The 21,066-nt window shown below is 41.2% G+C and overlaps 1 protein-coding gene across 4 annotated transcripts in view; it reads right to left on the reverse strand.

Annotated features, from left to right (window-relative positions):
* Window positions 1-21,066, reverse strand: part of NEBL (nebulette) — a 238,277-nt gene that overhangs the window by 36,239 nt on the left and 180,972 nt on the right. Inside the window, exons 10-18 of one of the 4 annotated variants that reach the window (XM_061585609.1) lie at window positions 19,065-19,169; window positions 18,761-18,868; window positions 17,849-17,959; window positions 16,468-16,578; window positions 16,205-16,315; window positions 9,882-9,992; window positions 842-952; window positions 462-572; window positions 50-154 (exon numbers count right to left, since the gene is read on the reverse strand). The exons of the other annotated variants lie outside the window; for them this stretch is intronic. Of the exons in view, the coding sequence (XP_061441593.1) occupies window positions 50-154; window positions 462-572; window positions 842-952; window positions 9,882-9,992; window positions 16,205-16,315; window positions 16,468-16,578; window positions 17,849-17,959; window positions 18,761-18,868; window positions 19,065-19,169 (984 nt within the window). The remainder of the gene's footprint in view (window positions 1-49; window positions 155-461; window positions 573-841; window positions 953-9,881; window positions 9,993-16,204; window positions 16,316-16,467; window positions 16,579-17,848; window positions 17,960-18,760; window positions 18,869-19,064; window positions 19,170-21,066) is intronic. 4 annotated transcript variants of the gene reach the window in all.

Here is a 21,066-nt window from a genome sequence, read left to right on the forward strand (position 1 = left end):
ATTGAACTTTTTTAGAGTTTCTCCTAAAATTTGAATTGCTGCTGCTTACAGTACTGATATTTCTCTGTGTGTTTTTAATTCTCTCAATTTCAGGAGTATCTGACACAGCAGAATAATTATACAGCATCCTCGCTGCTTCATCTTTGTACTTTTTCTGCAAAACAAAATGTACATATTAGTCAATTAAGCAATTCAATGGGCTTAAATATGCATACATCTAATTTACTGTCAGTTGAAAATTCCTTTACAATGGTAAACGTGGCCTTAATCTAACTCAGAACTGAAGTCTAAATCTTTGATCCTAGACATAGCATACCATGTTATAATAAATGCACTGGCATAAACAATATGCATAGTTCCAAAAAATAAGATTCATATCAGAACAAAATGAACAACCCTGTGCACAAGAGGACATCTCTGAACTGCAAACACCACTTAATTACTCTTCATTCCCTACCCACCTGGCTGGCTATTTCAGAAGCTTTCATTGCTCGCTGTATCTCTGGGATGTCTGTGCCTACTTGCATTCCTTTTCCTTTGATTTTAGTCTCCAGGTCCTTCATATACTCTTTCTGTATGAAATGGAACATTAATGAATTCTTAGACATACAATATCTTTAGCCTTTCATATCCATACAGCTGGAATAATTCACGGGTTCTGCTTTCAAAAGGTATGCTTGCAACACAAACTAGATTTCTGATTCCTGGCTGTGCTTCTGTCACATTCAGTTTTATTATTTTCTATACTTTCTACTTTCAAAGGGATTTTGTAAAAAACACATTTTAATGGCCCATTGTATTTTACTGTAAATGTCATTGAAGTATTGCATTCTGCACTAACCTGGCTTGCAATTTCATAAGCTTTCTTTGCTCGTTGTATATCAGGAGTATCCATGCCCACCTGCATCCCTTTCCCTTTAATTTCCATTTCTAGATGTTTCTTGTATTCTTTCTGTGAAGGACAGAACAGGAAATACTCAGATCTATAGCAGTGAAGCTTTTATACAGATCCTGCTTTAATCTGTGCACTTTTATTAAACAGCACCCTTGAAGGTCAAAATGTTCTTTTATACACACAGAACATTAGCTCCATAGGAGATACTCAGATATATCTGATCTTTTTAAAAAAAAAAAAAAGAGTAACAAAAAAATATATATATTTTAATATTGTTGTAGTATTCTATTTTAGGCAGCTCTGTTTTCACTATCCTAAATCAAATCCCATGGTAATGGGTAAATTCATATAATTGGATATAATAGGTAACAAGTACAGTTCAGAACAGGTTAGATTCATCTGTCACAAGATGCCTTTGCTAGCGTATGTATAAACATCTCTGTCTTATCACTGATTGTGACATTTAATGCAAATAGGAATGAGTCTTTAGATCTAGGGTGAGGAACCTCCAGCCCATGGGCCAAATTTTGCCTGCCAGGTCTCCCCATTTGAGCAGCAAGCCCATGTCACAAAACCATGCCTACCTGCCCCTCACCTGATGTCATATGTGGTGTCAGGTGTGGGGCAGGAAGACGCAGCTGCAGACAGATCCACGAAGAAAGCAAGACTGAGCTCTCATGATGTATCAATCCTGCAGGGTTTAGATACATGAGGGAGTTCAATCCTGCACGGTTTGGATACATGAGGGAGCTCCCTGTGGGGACCCCTGCAGAAGGCAGGAATGAACTCCACATACATCAGCTGATGGGTGGAAAGGTCAATCTTATTTGGGGTTTCAATGCAAATCCTTCCTAATCAGGAAGTGGTTTACACTGAAAACCCCTGCTAACATGAAGTTTTTTCTCTCCATTTTAGCCTGGGTTTCAATTGTCCCACCTGAACCAAGGCACACCCTCACCACCCACTAGATGATGGGCAGTAGGGGCTGCAGTTTCAGTGGAGACCAGTTCCCCCTCCTGGAACAAGGTGAGCCCCCACACCCATCAGAAAGCAGGTTTTGGCTCTCCCACCCATCAGCTGATGGGCAGGAAAGCCAAGTCTGCTTTCTGAGATGATGGGGTGCCTTTCTGCCAGTAAGATGCTTTGAAAGTCCTGACTTTGGAACTTCAAAGCACCAAATCACCTGATGTCATTGTAACATCAGGTGAATGACAACTGGGTGGCCCCACCGATCTGTCAAATTTGGTCCTCAAGGCCAATCCTGATAAGGATCTAGCTTGCTTAGTCAGCTTGCCTTAGACTGTTGATCAAAGTTGGGATAGATCACTGTATCACTATACCTATGGAGAGCATTGTCCTCCAAACAGGAGAAGGGTGTCTAACTCTGTGTTTCCCTCATAATGTTAATGGGTATGAGGATACTTGCTAGGGAGAAGTGGCAGGGGGCAGGATGCTTAACCCTTCCCCTGCTTAATCGTTCTCTCCTACAAATGCTCCACACCAACTTTTAAATTATTTTCCCCAGAGCAAGAGAAAGCATCTGGGGAGGAATGATTGCAAGAGATCATCAGTGGATTATTTTATTATTGTTATTGTTAGTTATTATTAAAGTTTATATCCCACTCTTCCTCCCAGAAGGAGCCCAGGGCAGCAGGAGAGATTAAAAATTCTTCTCACCTGGCACACTGATCATGCTCTGTACATGTCCATCGCTTTCCCAGCATTCCTATTATATTGACAACACACCATTGGGGAACACTCAGTTGCAGCAAAAATAGATTGCTGTTGGAAGTGGGGCAAGAGCAACTCCTGTTTTGTTCTTTTGTTTATGTTCCAGAAGGGAGACAGAGTTAGGGTCCTCCAGATGGCTAGGCTTGACTACTTTTACCTGTGATGCTCTGACTGACTTCCTTCTGTCACAGACTGATATGCTTAGGGAAGCTTATCTGCCCCTTCTCCTTCCACCCTTTCCTTCCTCTCTTCTTCGACTGTCCAAGAGAGGAGACACCTTTGTCTCTGCTCTCTCTCTCTCTCTCCTGAGCCATGAAGGCAACTCCCAAACCTGGGCATTGCGCCTCCAATTTAGTTAGTTAGTTAGAACTAAGTATGCCTTTCCTATCTACTATGTATTTCTATAAATAAAGTTGCTTCTCTTATTTTACTAAGTCTTAAGTCTCAGTGATCTCAATGTAGGGTAAAAGCCTGCCACTTAGGTAAACACACACACTGGCACACACGCATCTCAAACCGTTGACAATCTCTGCTAATATCATTTATATAAATTTACATAACAATTGCATCCAAAAATTATGCAACCAAAACACTGCTGGGCTGTGGGCGGAAATCCGAGATGAGCCAGGAACCAAGACCTGTGGGGCCAGTCAGTGGTCCGAACCAGTCAAGAGGCAGAGGAGCAATCCAGAGTCAGAACTGAGGACCAAGAACATAGGAACATAGGAAGCTGCCTTATAATGAATCAGACCATTGGTCCATCTAGCTCAGTACTGCCTACTCTGACTGGCAATGGCAGTCAGGGTTCTCTCCTAGCACTCCCCAGAGATGTCAGAGACTGAAGCTGGGACATTCTGCATGTAAAGCAGATGCTCTATCACTGAGCTACAGCCCAGAGTAAGAACCAGCTACGACAAACTAAAAGGAAAGACTGAAAAAATTACCAAGTGTACACGAACACACCAGTGCTCAGAAAGACTCATTGCTCAAACGAAGCCCAGCCGGAACAGGTAGGCCTCTTATATTCCTTCCTGTCCAAGATGATCTAATGGACACCCTAGGTGTGCAGAGTTAGTTCAAGGCCTGGACGTGCTTCTCTATTGCCGCAATCTGTAGAAGGTGGGCAATCGCTTGAAGAGTCCTTTCCTGCTTGTATGGAGACTTTGAGGGGGGGAGGGGATGAACTTGGTTGGAGGGAGGGAGATGAATTCCAGCCTCAGTCCGTATCTGAGGGTGTGCAGTAGCCATTGGTCTGAAGACATGTCCCTCCAGCAGTGGGCAAAGTGTTGAAGGCATCCTCCCACCTGAGGAACCCTGGCGTCAGAATTGATGCTTATTCCCCGAGACCGGTATCCAAAACCCAATCTATTGGGGAAAGATTGTTGGCTTTTAGACTGGGTACGTTGCCTATTCCAGAAGGGACGGCTGGTACAGGACTCCTTTGCTCTTCCAAATGCCCTGGAACCTCGGAAGGACTGGGAGAGCAAATAAGGATGGAAAGGTCTATGGAAGAATCTTTTGTCGTCTCATTTTTTGGCAGAAGGCATAGCTTTCTTCTTTTCCTTTGACTCCAAGACCCCAGCTAGGGCGTCGTTGCCAAATAGTTTTCCACCCACATAGGGCTCAGATGTGAGATTAGAGCGGGCTGCAGTATCGGCCTCCCAATGGCGTAACCATAGAGCCCTTCGAGTGAAAACACTCACTGCTAATGACCTTGCCAAAAACTGCATGGCGTCCACGGATGCATCTGCCATAAAGGTCACTGCTCTTGAGATTTTCAGAAGAGACTTCCAGATTCAAGCCGGATCCTGCTGCGGCCCATTCAATAGGTCCTCTAGCCACAACAGGGATGCTGTAGCGAAGACCGAGGAGGCTGCTGCTGCTCTGATGAAGAGCACACTGGCCTCATGAATCATCCAAAGGCCTAGATCCAGCTTGTGCTCTAACAGATCCTTGAGGTGGGCATCCGAGTCTTTTGGGTTCAAAGATGGATTTAGTAAATTGACTATAGGGGCATTGACCAGAGGAATCCTGAGTTGGCCCATGATGTGTTGTTCCAATGTATAGTATTTGTTGGCAGTTGCAACCAATTTCTTGAACTGCAGCGGGGCATGATCACTTTAGGCAACTGTGATGGAAATTTTAGCACCCTTGACTTGGGTTTTAGGTCTGGACACACAGCCAAACTTCTAGATGCTGAGGGAGCTGGAGGATCTTCTGGAGAATTAAGGTTCAGAGCTTCCATGGCCTTGCACAGGAGTGGAAGGAAAGGAGCCTCCTGGAAAATTCTATTGGTCACTACTTCCTCTGACTCTGAATCTCTAACTCCATTCTTTCTCATCGAGGACAATCAGCTTGTTGTCTGGGTCCACTGTTTCCTCCTCCTGAAGTTGAGGATGCATGCCCTGTGAGGCAGCATAAGGGTCTGGCAATGCCCTGCCTGGTGGTTGGGGCACATTTGAAGAAGAGGCCTTGCACTCTTGAAGGTGGTGGAGTGGGTGCTGTGGCTGGTGTGTCCTGTGTGGGGTGTCGAGCCTCAGCCACTGATGTGGAAAGATCTCTGGCTAGATCCATTAGGAGAGATCTCACAGCTGTTCCTTTAATTGTTGTAGCATGTCCGGTGATAACTGAAACTAGAGGTTGGGCATGAGAACAGTGTGGTTGTGCACTACCCCCTGAACTTGGAGTTCATGACATGAAGAGGGTGAAAAGAAGGATGCTTCACCCCTCTTCTCCTGTAATGCTTGGTGAGATGCAGCTGTCTCGAGGAAGCCTTTAAACTCCTCAGAATACGACAATGTAGAAAAAATTGCCTCCATGGTGGGCTGGAATTGGTTGCCTTCCTCCTCTGATAGGGATTCCAGGTCCCTCTGTGACCTGCACATGTTGCTATGAGCCTCCTTTGGTGCAGCCCCCTGTACATCACCAGGCTGTTGCCTGTCATGACTGGTTCCCCTACTTCTCTTAGGTGCCAGTCGTTGTGGAGCCACCCTGCCTGCGACAGTACATGCCTCAGGCACCTCGTGCCTGCTGGAAGAGGGGCGGGCTATGGCTACCTCCGCCTGGGATTCAACAGAACCTAAAGGCCCTAGGGCCTGGTTGGATAATGGCGGAGGCACGATTTCCATTGTAGTGTGAGGCTAAAGTGACTTAGGTTTCTTTGGTGGGTGGTCCGATTTGCGTGTTGCCTTCCTCATGGGCGCAAACCACGCTGCGGGTCTTATGGAGGCTAAGAGCTGTGATAATAGCCGGGCCAGGTGCTGATGAGCTGTGGAGGGCCCCAAATATGCTTCCCCCACAGCTGGAGTGTCCTGCTGAGGCCTTCCGTGGGTGAGAGGATGGAGGAGGGGGTGGCAGGCACTTGGCGTCCTGGGGAACATGCTGCAAGAGCTGTCCCCGCTCACACCATGAAAGGAGGAGGCCAGTCAGGTGATTGCCAGTAGGCAGGCACAGATGAGCCTGAGAAATGAGGCTGGGGGGTGCAGAGTCCAACAAAGAAGACAGTGCTCTCACAGCCGAAGTGTTGGGGCAGCTGCTTCGCGGTTGGCTCAGCACCACTGCGAAGTCTCGGGGGGGGGAAGAAACGTAAAATGACAAACCCCTTTTTATTTTTTATTTTTAAATTGGACACACATGGGAAAACAGTAAAGGAAGGAAAAGGTACAGACACACAGTAGGGGAAAAAAACACCAAACTATACAGGCCTGAACGCAGAGAGGAGCTAGATCAACTGTTCTTGGTGGAAGGCAAAAGAGAAACTGAAATAAGGAGCTGCGCAGAGCAGGAAGTCCTTGTAAAAAAAAAAAAGCCTCTTCAGAACTCTTCTGCCTTCAACCACTAGGTGGAGCTAGCTACCCACCTGAGATCATCTTTTCCATGCACAGGAGAACCAAAGGTTCACCCAATACGGATAATGGAAGAAGAGCGATTTGAAATTACTGGACTTAGTAGACTTGATGAGTTGGATTAATTGACATGTTTATCTAGAAAAAAATTGATGGACATATATCTCAAGGATTGGAAACTTCTCTTTGACTTTTTGTGGAAGAATAAAATGATATGATGTTAATGAGATTTGTAACCAATTAAGATAACCGCTGGAGAAAGGTGATTTTATAATCTATTAAGATACAGGCTTATTATATATTATAGACTTATAGCTGAACTACGACAAATAGGAAGTCAATTTTTTTATATATTTTTTTCTTTTTATTGTATTAGTTATGGATTTGTGTTTTTTCTTTTTGTATTGTTTTGGTTTTGAAAATTTGAATAAAAATTAATTGAAAAAAAAAGAGAACCAAAGGTTCACCACACAGGAAAAACTGTGCAAAGATCCAGCAGTTTCTTACTGTTTTATTGGTATTTCTTCTTGAAATGAAAGGTGGTATATAATTTATTGTTGTTGATGATGATGATGCTTATATTTTAATGTTTTAATGGTTTTTAGTATGTATTTTAATTATTTATATATTTTAATGTTTGTGTCATTTTTATACTTATTACCTACTTAGAAGCCTATTTTAGCATTAAGGTATATAAATATATAAATAAATAAATGCATAATAATGATATTAGGCAGGCTTCTTCACTGTACTGTTTTTAGCACCTGCTAAAAATGTTTTTGTTTAGGCAAGCCATGGGCCTGCTAATGCTCCTTGCTTGTTCCTATGGTGCATTGTTGCCCCTGCCCCACAACTCTGCTTCCCCACCCAGCATGCCTAGGCTACCTCCTCACCTAGGGCGTTTACCTGTATCCCACCCAGCCTGCCATTACAACCGCCACTCACCATCTCCCCAGCTGCTTGCCTGCTCACTCCATACCTGCCTACTCATCTCACTCACTCGCTTACCTGTCTCACAGCCAGCCACTCAGCTTACTTGTCCTACACCTGATCGGCTACCCCCCTGCCAGCTATCCTTGCTTCTGTCATGACCTTGCCTCACTTGCTGCTCTGTCACCATGCCCCACTTCCACATGATGTTGTGTGACAGCTTAGAAAAATATTATATAGTTAGATTAGATAGATAGAACTGTAGAACAGCACCAGAACTAAAATTATCCCATAGTACATGTATATGTAATTGAAATAATCACGTTATTCCCTGTTTACTCTTGCTTCCATTTCCCCTCCTGCTTCCATTTCCCTTCCCTTATTAAATGGTTAGCCCCTTACAGCAGTAAAAATCTGTCACATATGTTATTGAAAAGCATTATGTACATCATCATCATCTTAACTCTTTAACTTCCTAAATAAAACATGGAGAGCACTTTCACTTTATGCTTGGCATTTGGGCTTTAGCAATCAATCAAAAGGGATAGTATTCTATAATTGGAATTCACTCCTCTTAAATATTAAAGAGATACTATCTGTTGTCTTTTCGGTGCCTGCTGAAGACCTTCTTTCAATAAGCCTTTAAGCAGAGACCTTATCCCAGTCTGCATCTGTATTAGCATTGTTTTTAGGGGCTTTTTAAAAAGATGTTTTTAGTGTTTTTGTTTGCTGCCCTGGGCTCCTTCCGGGAGGAGGGGTGGGATGCAAATTTAATTAATAATAGTTATAATAGTTAGATTATGATTATTTGTTGATTATTTTGATGATGGCCAAGCACACCTATGCTACAGAGTTGAATCTCAGTTCTACATTTTGATCCAGCCAATAAAGAAGTTAGATCCAAAAATATTCAAATCCAAATAGGTTGAAGTGAAATGTGAATCAAAGAGCACCTAAGGACGCAAAAATCTACATGAGAATGGAGAGCCTTAATCCAGTTGACAATGTGCCCCTATTTTCTCCTCTCTAGTCTTCCCAACCATCATTTGCTTTTCCCTTGCCTTGATTCACCTTCAGTTCCAGCTTAGCCACACTCAAGCTCTGAATAAGCAGCAAAATCTCAAATAGCTGTGACTAAGCCCCATTGAAACCAACACAACAAATTAGTCATGAACAAATTAAATCCCATCATTTCCATTAGGATTAACAGCGCAATCCTATGCATGTTTTCTCAGAGGTAAGTCCCATTAAGTTCACAGGGACTTGCTCCCAGGTAAGCAGGTATAGTACTGAAACCTGTTATAGCTGGTCTGTGATTCAAAACTTCCAACATGTGGATTGGAAGAAGAGTTAAGACTGAGCTACTTTCTCTCAATTTAAGTAAGTTATTTTTAAATACTGAACATAGATATTACTGTCATTGCCATATTCAAGGTTCTTCAATGCAGTTCTCCTCATAATCTCAGCCAGAAGTCTCACATATGTGTTGAAATTTGGAAGAGAATAGTATTAAGATGGATTCTTCCAGGAACCCACAAAAATGAGCCACAGGCAAGGATGATCCATCTCTCATCAATGACATGTAGAACATGTGTGGTGAACCCAAGGACCGCATTCCCTTCTGGGCAACTTTCCAGAGGCCACATGGTAGTGATAGGCCAAAGGCAAAAGTGGATGGAGCAACAAATACAAGTTTTACCTTTGTACAGTACGGTAATTTCGATACAAACTCACACATCCCTCCTCCCGTCCCCCAAATAAGCAACAGGCATTATCAGAGTTCAAGGACACATGCCAGCCAGACATAAACACTATGAAGCAGAGCGAATGAGGGGTGTGGCTTGGGGAGAGTTCTGAGGGCCAGATAAAGAGATTTGGAGGGCCACATTCAGCTCCCAGGCCTGAGGTTCCCCATCCCTGTTCTAAAAATGAAACACCCCACCAGCAATTTCTCACCAAGTCCCACAGTCCCATCACCATAACTTCACAATCAACAGTACCAAAGCCCTCCCAAAGGCCTGATTGTTAAAGTGGTATAATAGTGCTTTAAGTATATTGTGTAGATATGACCTGAATCAAAATATTTTATTCTTGCAAAACTGACTATACTGTAAATTCTAAAAGCTATCACAGTTACACCTTATCTCAGGTCATAAAGTATTCAGTTCTGTTTCAATAGTATTTTATTTATTTGTTTATTTATTTGTTTGTTTATTTATTAAACCAAAGGAGCCCAGGGCAGCCAACACGTGAGTAACAAAAATACAATTAAAAATAAAATAAAAACTGGTAAAAACATCTAAAAAAAATAACATGCAATAAAATATCTGAAACAAATTTAAGAACAGCTATACTAAATCACATGTCTGATAGGCCGATTGAGACACACAAGTTTTCAGTAGGTGTCTAAAGGAGTACAGTGATGTTCCAAAGTATAGGTGTTGCCACACTAAAGGAATGACTCCTTACAAACAACAAACCTGGCTTGCAATTTCAGATGCTTTTTTAGCTCGCTGTATTTCAGGCGTATCTGTCCCAACCTGCATTCCTTTCCCTTTAATTTCAGTCTCCAGATCTTTTTTATATTCTTTCTGTGAATACAAGAAAATATGTATCAAACGTGTATTTGAAAGGGGGGGGTGGTAGAGTAGATAGCCTTTGCCCTTTAAAATTTAGACAAGTGGTTTCTCTCTAAAGGGGAGATCTTGCAAACCTATAAAATGAATAAATGTATGGCCGTGTATAGGTGGTTTGCAAATTAAATACATGTAAAATACATATAAAAACCCTTGATGTATTGTAGTTTTAAGTTCTAATGAGACTGCAATTGGGGGAGGTGTTAAGCCAAGTTGTTGTTGTTTTAGCATATAAAGAATACTTTCTAATTTAAATAGTCCATGCTGAACTACAACAATCAGTTAAATTTTACAGCACTTGGGGATTATTCAGTGGCATAAATTATAAATAATTAATTCAAAATAAATACTTTATCTCAAGCAGGCCCTGTCCCAGTTTTCTAAATATGCATATGTATTATTTAAAATATAAAGAGGCATTAGACAGTTTTTTAAGTTAACTGCTCTAGAATTTATATTCATTCACAGATACAGTATGTTGAGAATCCCATTCTGAACTAGCCTTTTCCAACTGAGGGGGAGGGATATCCACAAGACATAAATATACTTGAACGTATTTAAAATAGTGTAATCCCATAGGTTCAGAAGTAAGGGCCCATTGAGTTCAATGGGACTTACTCCCTGATAAGGGTGTGTAGGACTGCAGCCTAAATATGCCTTTCCTATACAAGGCTACAGTGCCAAAGAACTTTGACATGCTATTCCTTCTATATATTTTCACTTGAGAAATTTCCACCTTGTTACAAAAACAGAATATGCTGCAATATATTTCTACAATGATTTTCAATCAACAAAAGCAGGGGGAATACAACCCTTCTCCCTGTGCTTGATCTCTCAGCAGCTTTCAATACACTGACAATGGTATCCTTCTGGACTGACTCTGCAGGGTAGGTATTGATGTCGCTGTGTTGTAGTGGCTCTGTTTCTATCTGCAGAGTCTTGTCCCAACAGTAGCATTGGTAGAGTGCTCTTTGGCTCCTGGTGTTTATACTGTGGGATGCCACAGGGCACTATTCTGTCCGCAATGCTATTCAACATCTACATGAAGCTGTTGGGAGCAAGCATTATGAGTTTTCCTCCTCTAGGATGCACACCTTAACGTGGTAAGGAGGTTTGAGAGTGTTGAAGAAGCAGAGAGCGGTCCCCTCAGGAGTCTATACCAATATGCTGGACTCCTAGCAGGGGCACTCAAGGTGGAATGGTCAACGCTGAGACACCAGATTAAGATACATCCACACTCAGAGAAAGGCAATGGTAAACCCACCACTGAATACCTCTTACCATGAAAACCCTATGAACAGAGTATCCAAAATGTAAAACGAGATAGTGCTAGAAGATGAGACCCCCAGGTCAGATGGCACTCACAGAGCTACTGGGGAAGAACAAAGGACAAGTACGAATAGCACTGTGACTAATGACGCCACTGGGTCAAAGCCAAATGGAAGCCCATAGGCTGATGTGCACAGATGCAAAAGGAGAGTCTGGAGTTGTCTGACATACACAATAGGAACATGTGAGAAGCATGAACCAGGGAGAGTTAGAAATTGTCAAGCAAGAAATGGAATGCATCAACATTACAATACTTGGTGTGAGTGAATTAAAATGGACAGGAATGGAACTTTTTCACTCAGGGAACTACAAATTATTTTATGTAGGAAATGAGAAATTCAGAAGAAACAGGGTTGCTTTAATAGTGAGAAGTGATGTAGCAAAAGCAATTAGGAACTATAATGCAAGGTCTGAGTGAGTGATATCAATGTGATTTAACAGGAAACCTATTAACATAACCATCATCCTAGTCTATGCTCCAATGGCAAACTTAGAAGAAGAGGAATTGGAAAAATTTTACACAGAAATACAGGAAGAAATTGATCACACACCAAAACAAGATGTGCTGATAATCATGGGGGACTGGAATGCATAAGAACAGAGAAACAGGGGAACAGAGAAGAACTAGAAATTGTGGGGAAATGGGGCTTAGGAGATAGAAATGAAGCAGGAGAAAGACTTAGACTTCTGTGAAGCCAATAATCTGTTTCTTGCAAACACATTTTTTGAGCAACCAAAAAGACGACTGTACACATGGACATCACCAAACGGTCAATATAGGAATTAAATTGATTATATAATTGGTAGCAGAGGATGGAGAAGTTCCATACTTTCTGCAAAAACAAAACCAGGAGCAGACTGCAGTACACATCATGAACTGGTAATATCAAAAATCAGAGTAAACCTAAAGAAGAAGAACAAAACAATCATAATGCCAAAATACAATTTAAATAACATCCCAGAAGAATATAAAGATCAAATAAGGAACAAATTTAGTTGACAGAGAACCAGAAGAACTATGGAGTGAAGTCATGAGACATTATCAGGGAAGAATGCAAAATGACAATACCTCTAGTTAAAAAGAGAGAAAGACCTCAATGGATGACTGAAGAAACTCTTCAAATGGTTAAAGAGAGAAGGAAAGCAAAAGCAAGAGGAGATAGAAACACAGTCAGAACCCTAAATGCAACAATACAGCAACTAGTACATAGGGACAAAGAGAACTATTACAATAGTTATTGTACAGAAATAGAAGAGGACAACAAAAAGGGAAGAACAAGAGCCCTATTCCAAAAAACTAGAGAAATTAAAGGGAAATTTAAACCAAGAGTAGGGATGTTGAATAATCAACAAGGGAACACACTGACTGACCAAGATAAAAGGAAGATGGAAGCAATACACTGAAGAACTATATAAAAGAGATCCGGGGATGACAGATTCATTCACAGAGGAACCATATGATGAAGAACCAGAAATCTTAGAATCTGAGGTGAAAGCTGCTCTTAAAATACTTAGAAGAAACAAATCACCAGGAAGATGGCATACCAATAGAGCTGCTACAAGTTACTGAGACTGAATCTGTCCAAAGTTTGACAAACATTTCTCAAGAAATATGGAAAACTAAACAATGGCCCACACACTGGAAGCATTCAATATACATCCCAATTGCAAAGAAAGAGGATCCCAGGGAATGCAGGAATTATCGAACTATTGCCTTAATATCCCATGCAAGTAAAGTAATGTTCAAGATTCTACAACAAAGGCTCTTACCATATATGGAGCAAGAAATGCCAGACGTCCAAGCTGCATTTAGAAAGGGAAGAGGTAACAGAGATCATATCGCAAACATACGTTGGATAATGGAATGGAGCAAGGAATTTCAGAAGAAAATCACCCTGTGCTTCATAGTCCAAGCTGGATTTAGAAAGGGAAGAGGTAACAGAGATCATATCGCAAACATACGTTGGATAATGGAATGGAGCAAGGAATTTCAGAAGAAAATCACCCTGTGCTTCCTAGATTACAGTAAAGCCTTTGACTGTGTAGATCATGAAAAACTATGGAATGCTTTAAAAGAAATGGGGATGCCACAGCATCTGATTGTCCTGATGCGCAACCTATACTCTGGACAAAAGGGTACTGTAAGGACAGAATATGGAGAAACCGATTGGTTCCCTGTCAGAAAGGGTGTGAGACGGGGATGAATTTTATCACCCTATTTGTTTAATCTATACGCAGAAAATATCATATGGAAAGCAAGATTGGACCAAGATGAAGGAGGTGTGAAAATTGGAGGGAGAAATATCAATAATTTAAGATATGCAGACGATACCATACTACTAGCAGAAACCAGTAATGATTTGAAATGAATGCTGCTGAAAGTTAAAGAGGAAAGTTTAAGAGACGAGTTAAAAGCAGGATTACAGCTGAACATCAAAAAGACTAAAGTAACGTCAACAGAAGATTTACGCAACTTTAAAGTTGACAATGAGGACATTGAACTTGTCAAGGATTATCAATACTTTGGTACAGTCATTAACCAAAATGGGGACTATAGTCAAGTTATCAGAAGAAGGCTAGTGTCAGCTCTGCACTGAGACAGCAGTGCAGGTGGGGGCTGGAAATTCCTAGTTATTTACCAGGGCGGGAAAGTCCTCAGCTGGCAGTCTGGTCGTAAATCTGCCAGGCTAACAAGGATGAAGCATGATAAGGGCAAGGCCCTTTCCAAGCTTACGTGCCAAGCCAGAAGTCCAGAAGCGAGGTCAGTAGAGGTCCAGGTTCAATTGCCAAGGGGTCAGTCCAAGATAAGGTTCAGGGAAACTAGAAACACACGAAGCCACGCCTGACGTTGTAGTCAGCAACAAGCTGAAGCCAAGGTTTGTCTTTTAAGGAGCAGGTTTGTCAGCAGGTGTGAGCCATCAGTGTTTTGGCCTTAAGTGGACAGGCCTGCCCCTCTTCTGCCTGACCTTCTGTTGTCTACGTTCTGCAGGTGAGGGGGGAGTATCCTGTTCACTGTCTGCGTCTGGCTGAAAGGCTTCAACTGTGTCTGGGTGCTCTGCAGCTGAGGGGGAGAAGGAGCTGGGTTCTCAGAAGTTTCCTCTGTTTCTCCTTCTGGGTCTGCTGCTGTTACTCCCGAGTCATCCTCATCTCATGAGTCCTCTGACGGGGCCATGACAGCTAGGACTGGGGAAGGCAGCTATGAGAGAACTAGAAAAGGTCCTCAAATCCAAAGAGGTATCACTGAACACTAAAGTCAGGATCATTCAGACCATGGTATTCCCGATCTCTATGTATGGATGTGAAAGTTGGACAGTGAAAAAAGTGGATAAGTGAAAATCAACTCATTTGAAATGTGGTGTTGGAGGAGAGCTTGGTGCATACCATGGACTGCGAAAAAGACAAATAATTGGGTGTTAGAACAAATTAAACAAGAACTGTCACTAGAAGCCAAAATGATGAAACTGAGGTTATCATACTTTGGACACATCAGGAGAAGACATGAGGGAGTAGAAAAAGAGGAAGGCCAAACAAGAGATGGATTGATTCCATAAAGAAAGCCACAGACCTGAACTTACAAGAACTGAACAGGATGGTTTATAACAGATGCTACTGGAGGTAGCTGATTCATAGGGTCACCATAAGTCAAAATCGACTTGAAGGCACACAATAACAATTACAAGTTTTGGAGCAGTTGTCATCAGTATGCTGACGACACCCAACTCTATTTCTCCATTACATCTGAGTCAAGAGAGGCTATACAAGCCCTGGACCTATCCCTGGATGCCACAATGGACTGGATGAAGGTCAACAAACTGAGCTAGAAACCTGGAAAGACAGAGGCCTTGTGGGTGGGTGATTCCAGTGTCTGGGAAATTACTTGTTCTGGATGGGATAGCACTCATTCTGAAGGAGCAGGTATGCCATCTGGTAGTACTCCATGATCCATCTTTGTCACTAGAGGCCGAAGTGACCTCTGTGGCCGAAAGAGCTTTTTACCAGCTCCAGCTAGTCCACCAGCTGCAACCATTCCTGGACCACAATGGACTGACCACAGTGGTCCATACATTGGTAGCCGGAAGACTTGATTATTGTAATGCACTTTATGTGGGGCTGCCCTTGTATCTGGTCAAGAAGCTGCAACTAGTGCAGAATGCAGCAGCCAGACTGCTTACAGAAGCAGGTTACTGGAAACAATACACCACTGCTGAGAGAGCTGTACTAGTTGTTGATGCTACTGGGCCAGGTTCAAGGTACTTGTGTTAATTCACAAAGCTCTAAACAACTTGGGTCCAAAGTACTGTCTGATCCCTTCTGCTCCACCTCAAGCACTGAGATCCTCTGATAGGGCACTTCTGGTGGTTCTCCACACCCCTGAGGTTTGGTTGGCCTTCACTAGGGATGGAGCCTTTAGTGTGGTAGTCCCTGCTCTGTGGAACTTCCTATCAGTAGAGGTTCAGCAGGAACCCTCCCTGCCTTCTTTTAGAAGTTATCTAAAACAGTATTATTTAGACAGGCCTCCACAAAATGAGTTTCTTTTGCACCAGCCAATATGTACTGATGTTTTATTGATGTTTTTAACTATGTTTCAAATTTATGAATACTTTAGCTGATTATATTTGTATGTCGTATACCACCTTGATATTTTTCATGAAAGTGTGGATTATAAATTTTTCAATAAATAAAAATAAATACTATAATGCAGAATTGTATAGAAAGTGTTTCTGAAATTCAGTAGTTATGCTCAGTTCTATTGTTTTTCTTTTGCTGATGTGCCAATTAATTGCTAATTGCCTCAAACCATAAAACAGGTAAGAGTGTAAATGTTTTCCTTTACTGACCTCACTAACAATTTCCGACACTCTCTTTGCTCTTTGAATGTCAAGAGTTTCTGAAATGAGCTTAACTCCTTTCCCCTTTATTTCATTTTCCAGATCTTTTCTGTATTCCTTCTGGAAAAAACATACACACAGACACACAGGTAGAAACAGTTTCAAAGCATATACTTTTTCATTGACTCTAAAAACTAAGCATACATGTCATTGGGTGTTTTGTGAAGAGCTCACTTTCCATGACATTAATAACCTTTACTAACATAACCTACCTCATTTAATATCTGAGCTGCATTTTTCACTCTAATCAACTCTGGCGTATCTTCAAACACTGTCAGTCGTTTTCCTTTCATCCCTTCTTCCAAATCTTTTCTATACTCTTTCTGAAGGTGTAAAAAAAAGGTCTCTCAGCTTTAAATGGTGAGCAAGATCTTGAAAAGGAAAACGTCTTATTAAATATTTCAAGGAACACTTTGAAAATCTCTATAAAATATGAATTAGATAGTGCACATTTACCATAGTTAAAATAGAATTGGGAAATGAAAAGATATGATGCACCAAGAATGAAAAGATTGTAAAGTATCTTTACCTGCTCCTAAGGAAAAAAAACACATTCTTCCTCTTATACACTAGTTACCACAGCTACTTTATAAAATGGTAAGAGCTACTGTGGAGGGTAGTTTTGCAGATTACAGACAAGTAAATGACCCTGTCACTCAAATTACTAATGCTATCATTATTCGCTAAGGTGCACTAAATGCAACACAAAAGGCACTTATCCACAAATCAAAGTTACATAGCATGATGAGCACTTGTGACTGAAATGAACATGTGGAAAGATATTGCACTAATACTGCTGAAAAGGCAAGCCAGAGTTGCATCAGTTTATCACACCATATCCAGAAGGTGAAATAGACAGCTTATACTTTCCTCCTTGATTGACAAATCAAGAGGTATAATTTCAATTTCTAGGCATTTTCAAAGCTTGATTCAGACATCAATTCAGACATCAAACCAAACTATCTTTAACAAAGCTTAACTATGATTTGGTGCAATATAAGAATTGGCAAGCTATGGTTTGTGATTGACCAGCAAACAAGAATCACAAACCAGGTTTTAAGTGAGTTGGCAACCTATAGTTTCTGATGATAGTTTGGTATGATGGCTGAATGGACAAGCCATGGTTACAGCCATCACTCACCTACAGAGTCTGCTGCACAATGAAGATAGGAATGAACTTATTTTAAGTTGAGAGTAAAGCTGAATGCTAGGAAAATGGAAAACAAAATCAGGTCACTTGTCCTAATCAATGTTTTTCCTTTTGTACATTTGAAAGCTCAAACTATGGTTGGGTTCCAAACTATGATAGGCACAAACCATGGTACGGTACAATGTCTGTCCACATATTGTGTCTCAATTCAAACAGCAACTATCCCAAGAGCAATGACTCAAAAGCATTGAGTCTACATGATCTGGTCCTCATCCCTTTTGCCAAACCACCTGGGTTCATAGAAGGAACAAGGAAAAATGGAAAGAGGAGGATTAAGAATGTGATGGGAATCAAACAACATTATGACATATAATAAAGGGAAGAGTCTGCAGACAAGTTCACATCCCAACAGATACCACCTTCTAACTTTTTGCAGGTTGTACCTCTTTTAGCAGGTTGGTAACACGTTTCACATTTAAGAATTCTGGGGTCTTATCTAAATCCAGTGCTGCTTTTCCTTTGAGTTTATCTTCAAATTCTTTTCGATACATTTTCTGTGTACAAAACAAAATTATTGCAGTATACAAAACATATGCAATTTCAGGTAATGTGTAGTTCTATTACAGTAAGAGCTAAAATATTTTCATGGAACAATCTAAAACATAAAATACAAGACAGAATCTAAACATTTGGGAAATATCAAAGTGTGTCTCTAAAACAACTATTGTAACTTCAAATAGGAGGCACAATGGGATCCAAAGATTTGCTCAACTTCTTCCATGTCTTCAAGCATGTTTTGAACATATGTTTCCTGAAGAGCAGCATGTGGCACTGTGAAAGGTTTTGAAAGTGTGGAGACTTGAAAAAGCACCCAGTGATGCATCAAGTTGGTCTGCAACCCAATAGAAAAAAGGCCAAAATGTGAACTAAGTGACGATTAGGCTGATGTATCTCCTTGGATTGTGACAAAGTCATTTTATCATAGTGAAAGAACCACCCATAATCCTTATTAAAATGCCACAGCAGGACAATGCATTGATAGGAACATAGGAAGCCACCTTATACCATCTATCTCAGTACTGTCTACATTGACTGGAAGCAACTTTTCAGGGTTTCAGGGAGCATTCTCTCCCAGCCCTACCTGGAGATGTCGGGTATTGAACCTGGGACCTTCTGCTTGGAAGGAAGATGTTCTACCATGAGCTACAGCCTTTCCCCAAAGACACGTGTTCCAGGAGACTCAAACGCACAACCTCAGCATTGCTGTGCTGTGCTGTGCACTGCCGTATGAGTACCATGCGCTACGTACAGTATGATCACAGTACAGTAATAATTTCCAAAAGCATTTCACCAACCTCACTTTGAAACCTCTGAGCCTCCTTTGAAACTTGGTATGTTGGTGTATCGACAAATTCCAGCATAGCCTTGCCTTTTGACTTTTCATATTTCTCTTTGTACTTGACCTAATAAAATAGAATGTGTATTGAAATTATGGCAAATATAGAAAAAAAGTTCCACAAGGGGAGGGGCCTCCCATTCTCTGCACAGCAGAGTTTCATATGTGCACATGAATGCAAAGTATATCCCTCCTTCCAAAAGTATATTCAGTATATGCTCTAAGCATGCAGAGCTACTGAACTGTGGACATTGTGTGCATACCTGACTTTGGAGCACTGCATTCTCTCTGTGATGCAGCTGTTCAGCTGTATCTAATGCAAAATGATATAGCCCCTTACTTTTCTCAAACAGCTTCTTATATTCGTACTGAAATAAATAATCATATAAACAAATAAATAGGCAAATATGTACAAAAGACTCCCCTAAAATTGTCAGTTAAGGGCTCCTGCTGGGAGGAAGGGTGGGATACAAAATAAATAAATAAATTCTTTAACATTATTGTGATACCTCTTTTTAAAAAATCACAATTTTCCAACGTTGCTTTAAAGCTTGTAAGAGTTCATATTTAAATCAAATGTGTAGATGCACTTGTAGAAAAACCAAGGAGTGTTCGATATAATTGTCTCCACATAATGCAGGTACAATATCTTATTCTTACAATCTGGAGAAAAAAGATGGGCATAAGCCCACTGACTCCCTCTGAATCTGTATGTCCACTTCAGTGCATCTATGAAAGGGTTGGCAGAAACGTTCTATAAGTTTTTGATTGCTTCTAAAATGAGTGATGCTTTGGGGCTGAAAAAGATATCGGAGGATGAATTGTGATTCCATTTGAGGACCAAACCTGAGGCAAATTTGGTCCAAGCCTCCCCTAAAGGCAACTTTGCAATCATACTAGGGGGCCTCCCTAAAAATTCTTTTATGTTGGCGTTGGACCCCATAGTACAAATAATATAATTTTGCAGCTGTGCTGGATGGGGTGTGGATTGCTAGGGTCTTTTCTGCACATATGGTGGGAATGCCCATTAGTTGAGGTACTTTGGTTAAATATCTTTGGAAAAATAGCAGACATTACTGGACAATTTCTATTCCCTAATCCAGCTCTCCCCCTCTAGGATGCACACCTTAACGTGGTGAAGGGGTTGGAGAGTGTTGAAGAAGCAGAGAGCAGTGCCCTCAGGAGTCTAGCCTCTTGGTCTAGACTCCTGGCAGGGGCACCTAAGGCGGAATGGTCAAAGCTGAGACACCAGACTAAGATGCATCCACACTCAGAGGAAGGCAATGGTAAACCACCTCGGAATATCTCTTACCATGAAAACCCTATGAACAGAGTATCCAAAATGCAACACGAGATAGTGCTGGAAGATGAGACCCCCAGGTCAAAAGGCACTCACCGAGTTACTGGGAAGAACAAAGGACAAGTACGAGTAGCGCTGTGACTAATGATGCAGCTGAGTCAAAGCCGAAAGGAAGCCTAGAGGCTGATGTGCACAGATGTGAAAGGAGAGTCCAGAGTTGTATGACGCACACAATAGGAACATGGAATGTGAGAAGCATGAACCAGGGAAAGTTAGAAATTGTCAAGCAAGAAATGTAACGTATCAACATTACAATACTTGGTGTGAGTGAATCAACATGGACAGGAATGGAACATTTTCAATCAGGCAACTACAAAATATTTTATGCAGGAAATAGGGTTGCTTTAATAGTGAGAAGTGATGTAGCAAAAGCAATTAGGAGCTACAACGCAAGATCTGAACGAGTTATATCAATGAGATGAAACGGGAAACCTATTAACATAACCATCATCCAAGTCTATGCTCCAACGGCAAATGCAGAAGAATTTGAGAGATTTTACACAGAAGTACAGGAAGAAATTGATCACACACCAAAACAAGATGTGCTGATAATCATAGGGGACTGGAATGCAAAAGTAGGGAACAGAGAAGAACTAGGAATTGTGGGGAAATGGGGCTTAGGAGATAGAAATGAAGCAGGAGAAAGACTTAGACTTCTGTGAAGCCAATAATCTGTTTCTTGCAAACACATTTTTTGAGCAACCAAAAAGACGACTGTACACATGGACATCACCAAACGGTCAATATAGGAATTAAATTGATTATATAATTGGTAGCAGAGGATGGAGAAGTTCCATACTTTCTGCAAAAACAAAACCAGGAGCAGACTGCAGTACACATCATGAACTGGTAATATCAAAAATCAGAGTAAACCTAAAGAAGAAGAACAAAACAATCATAATGCC

This window comes from Rhineura floridana, chromosome 10 (genome assembly GCF_030035675.1).
Source record: "Rhineura floridana isolate rRhiFlo1 chromosome 10, rRhiFlo1.hap2, whole genome shotgun sequence".
NCBI lineage: Eukaryota > Metazoa > Chordata > Lepidosauria > Squamata > Rhineuridae > Rhineura > Rhineura floridana.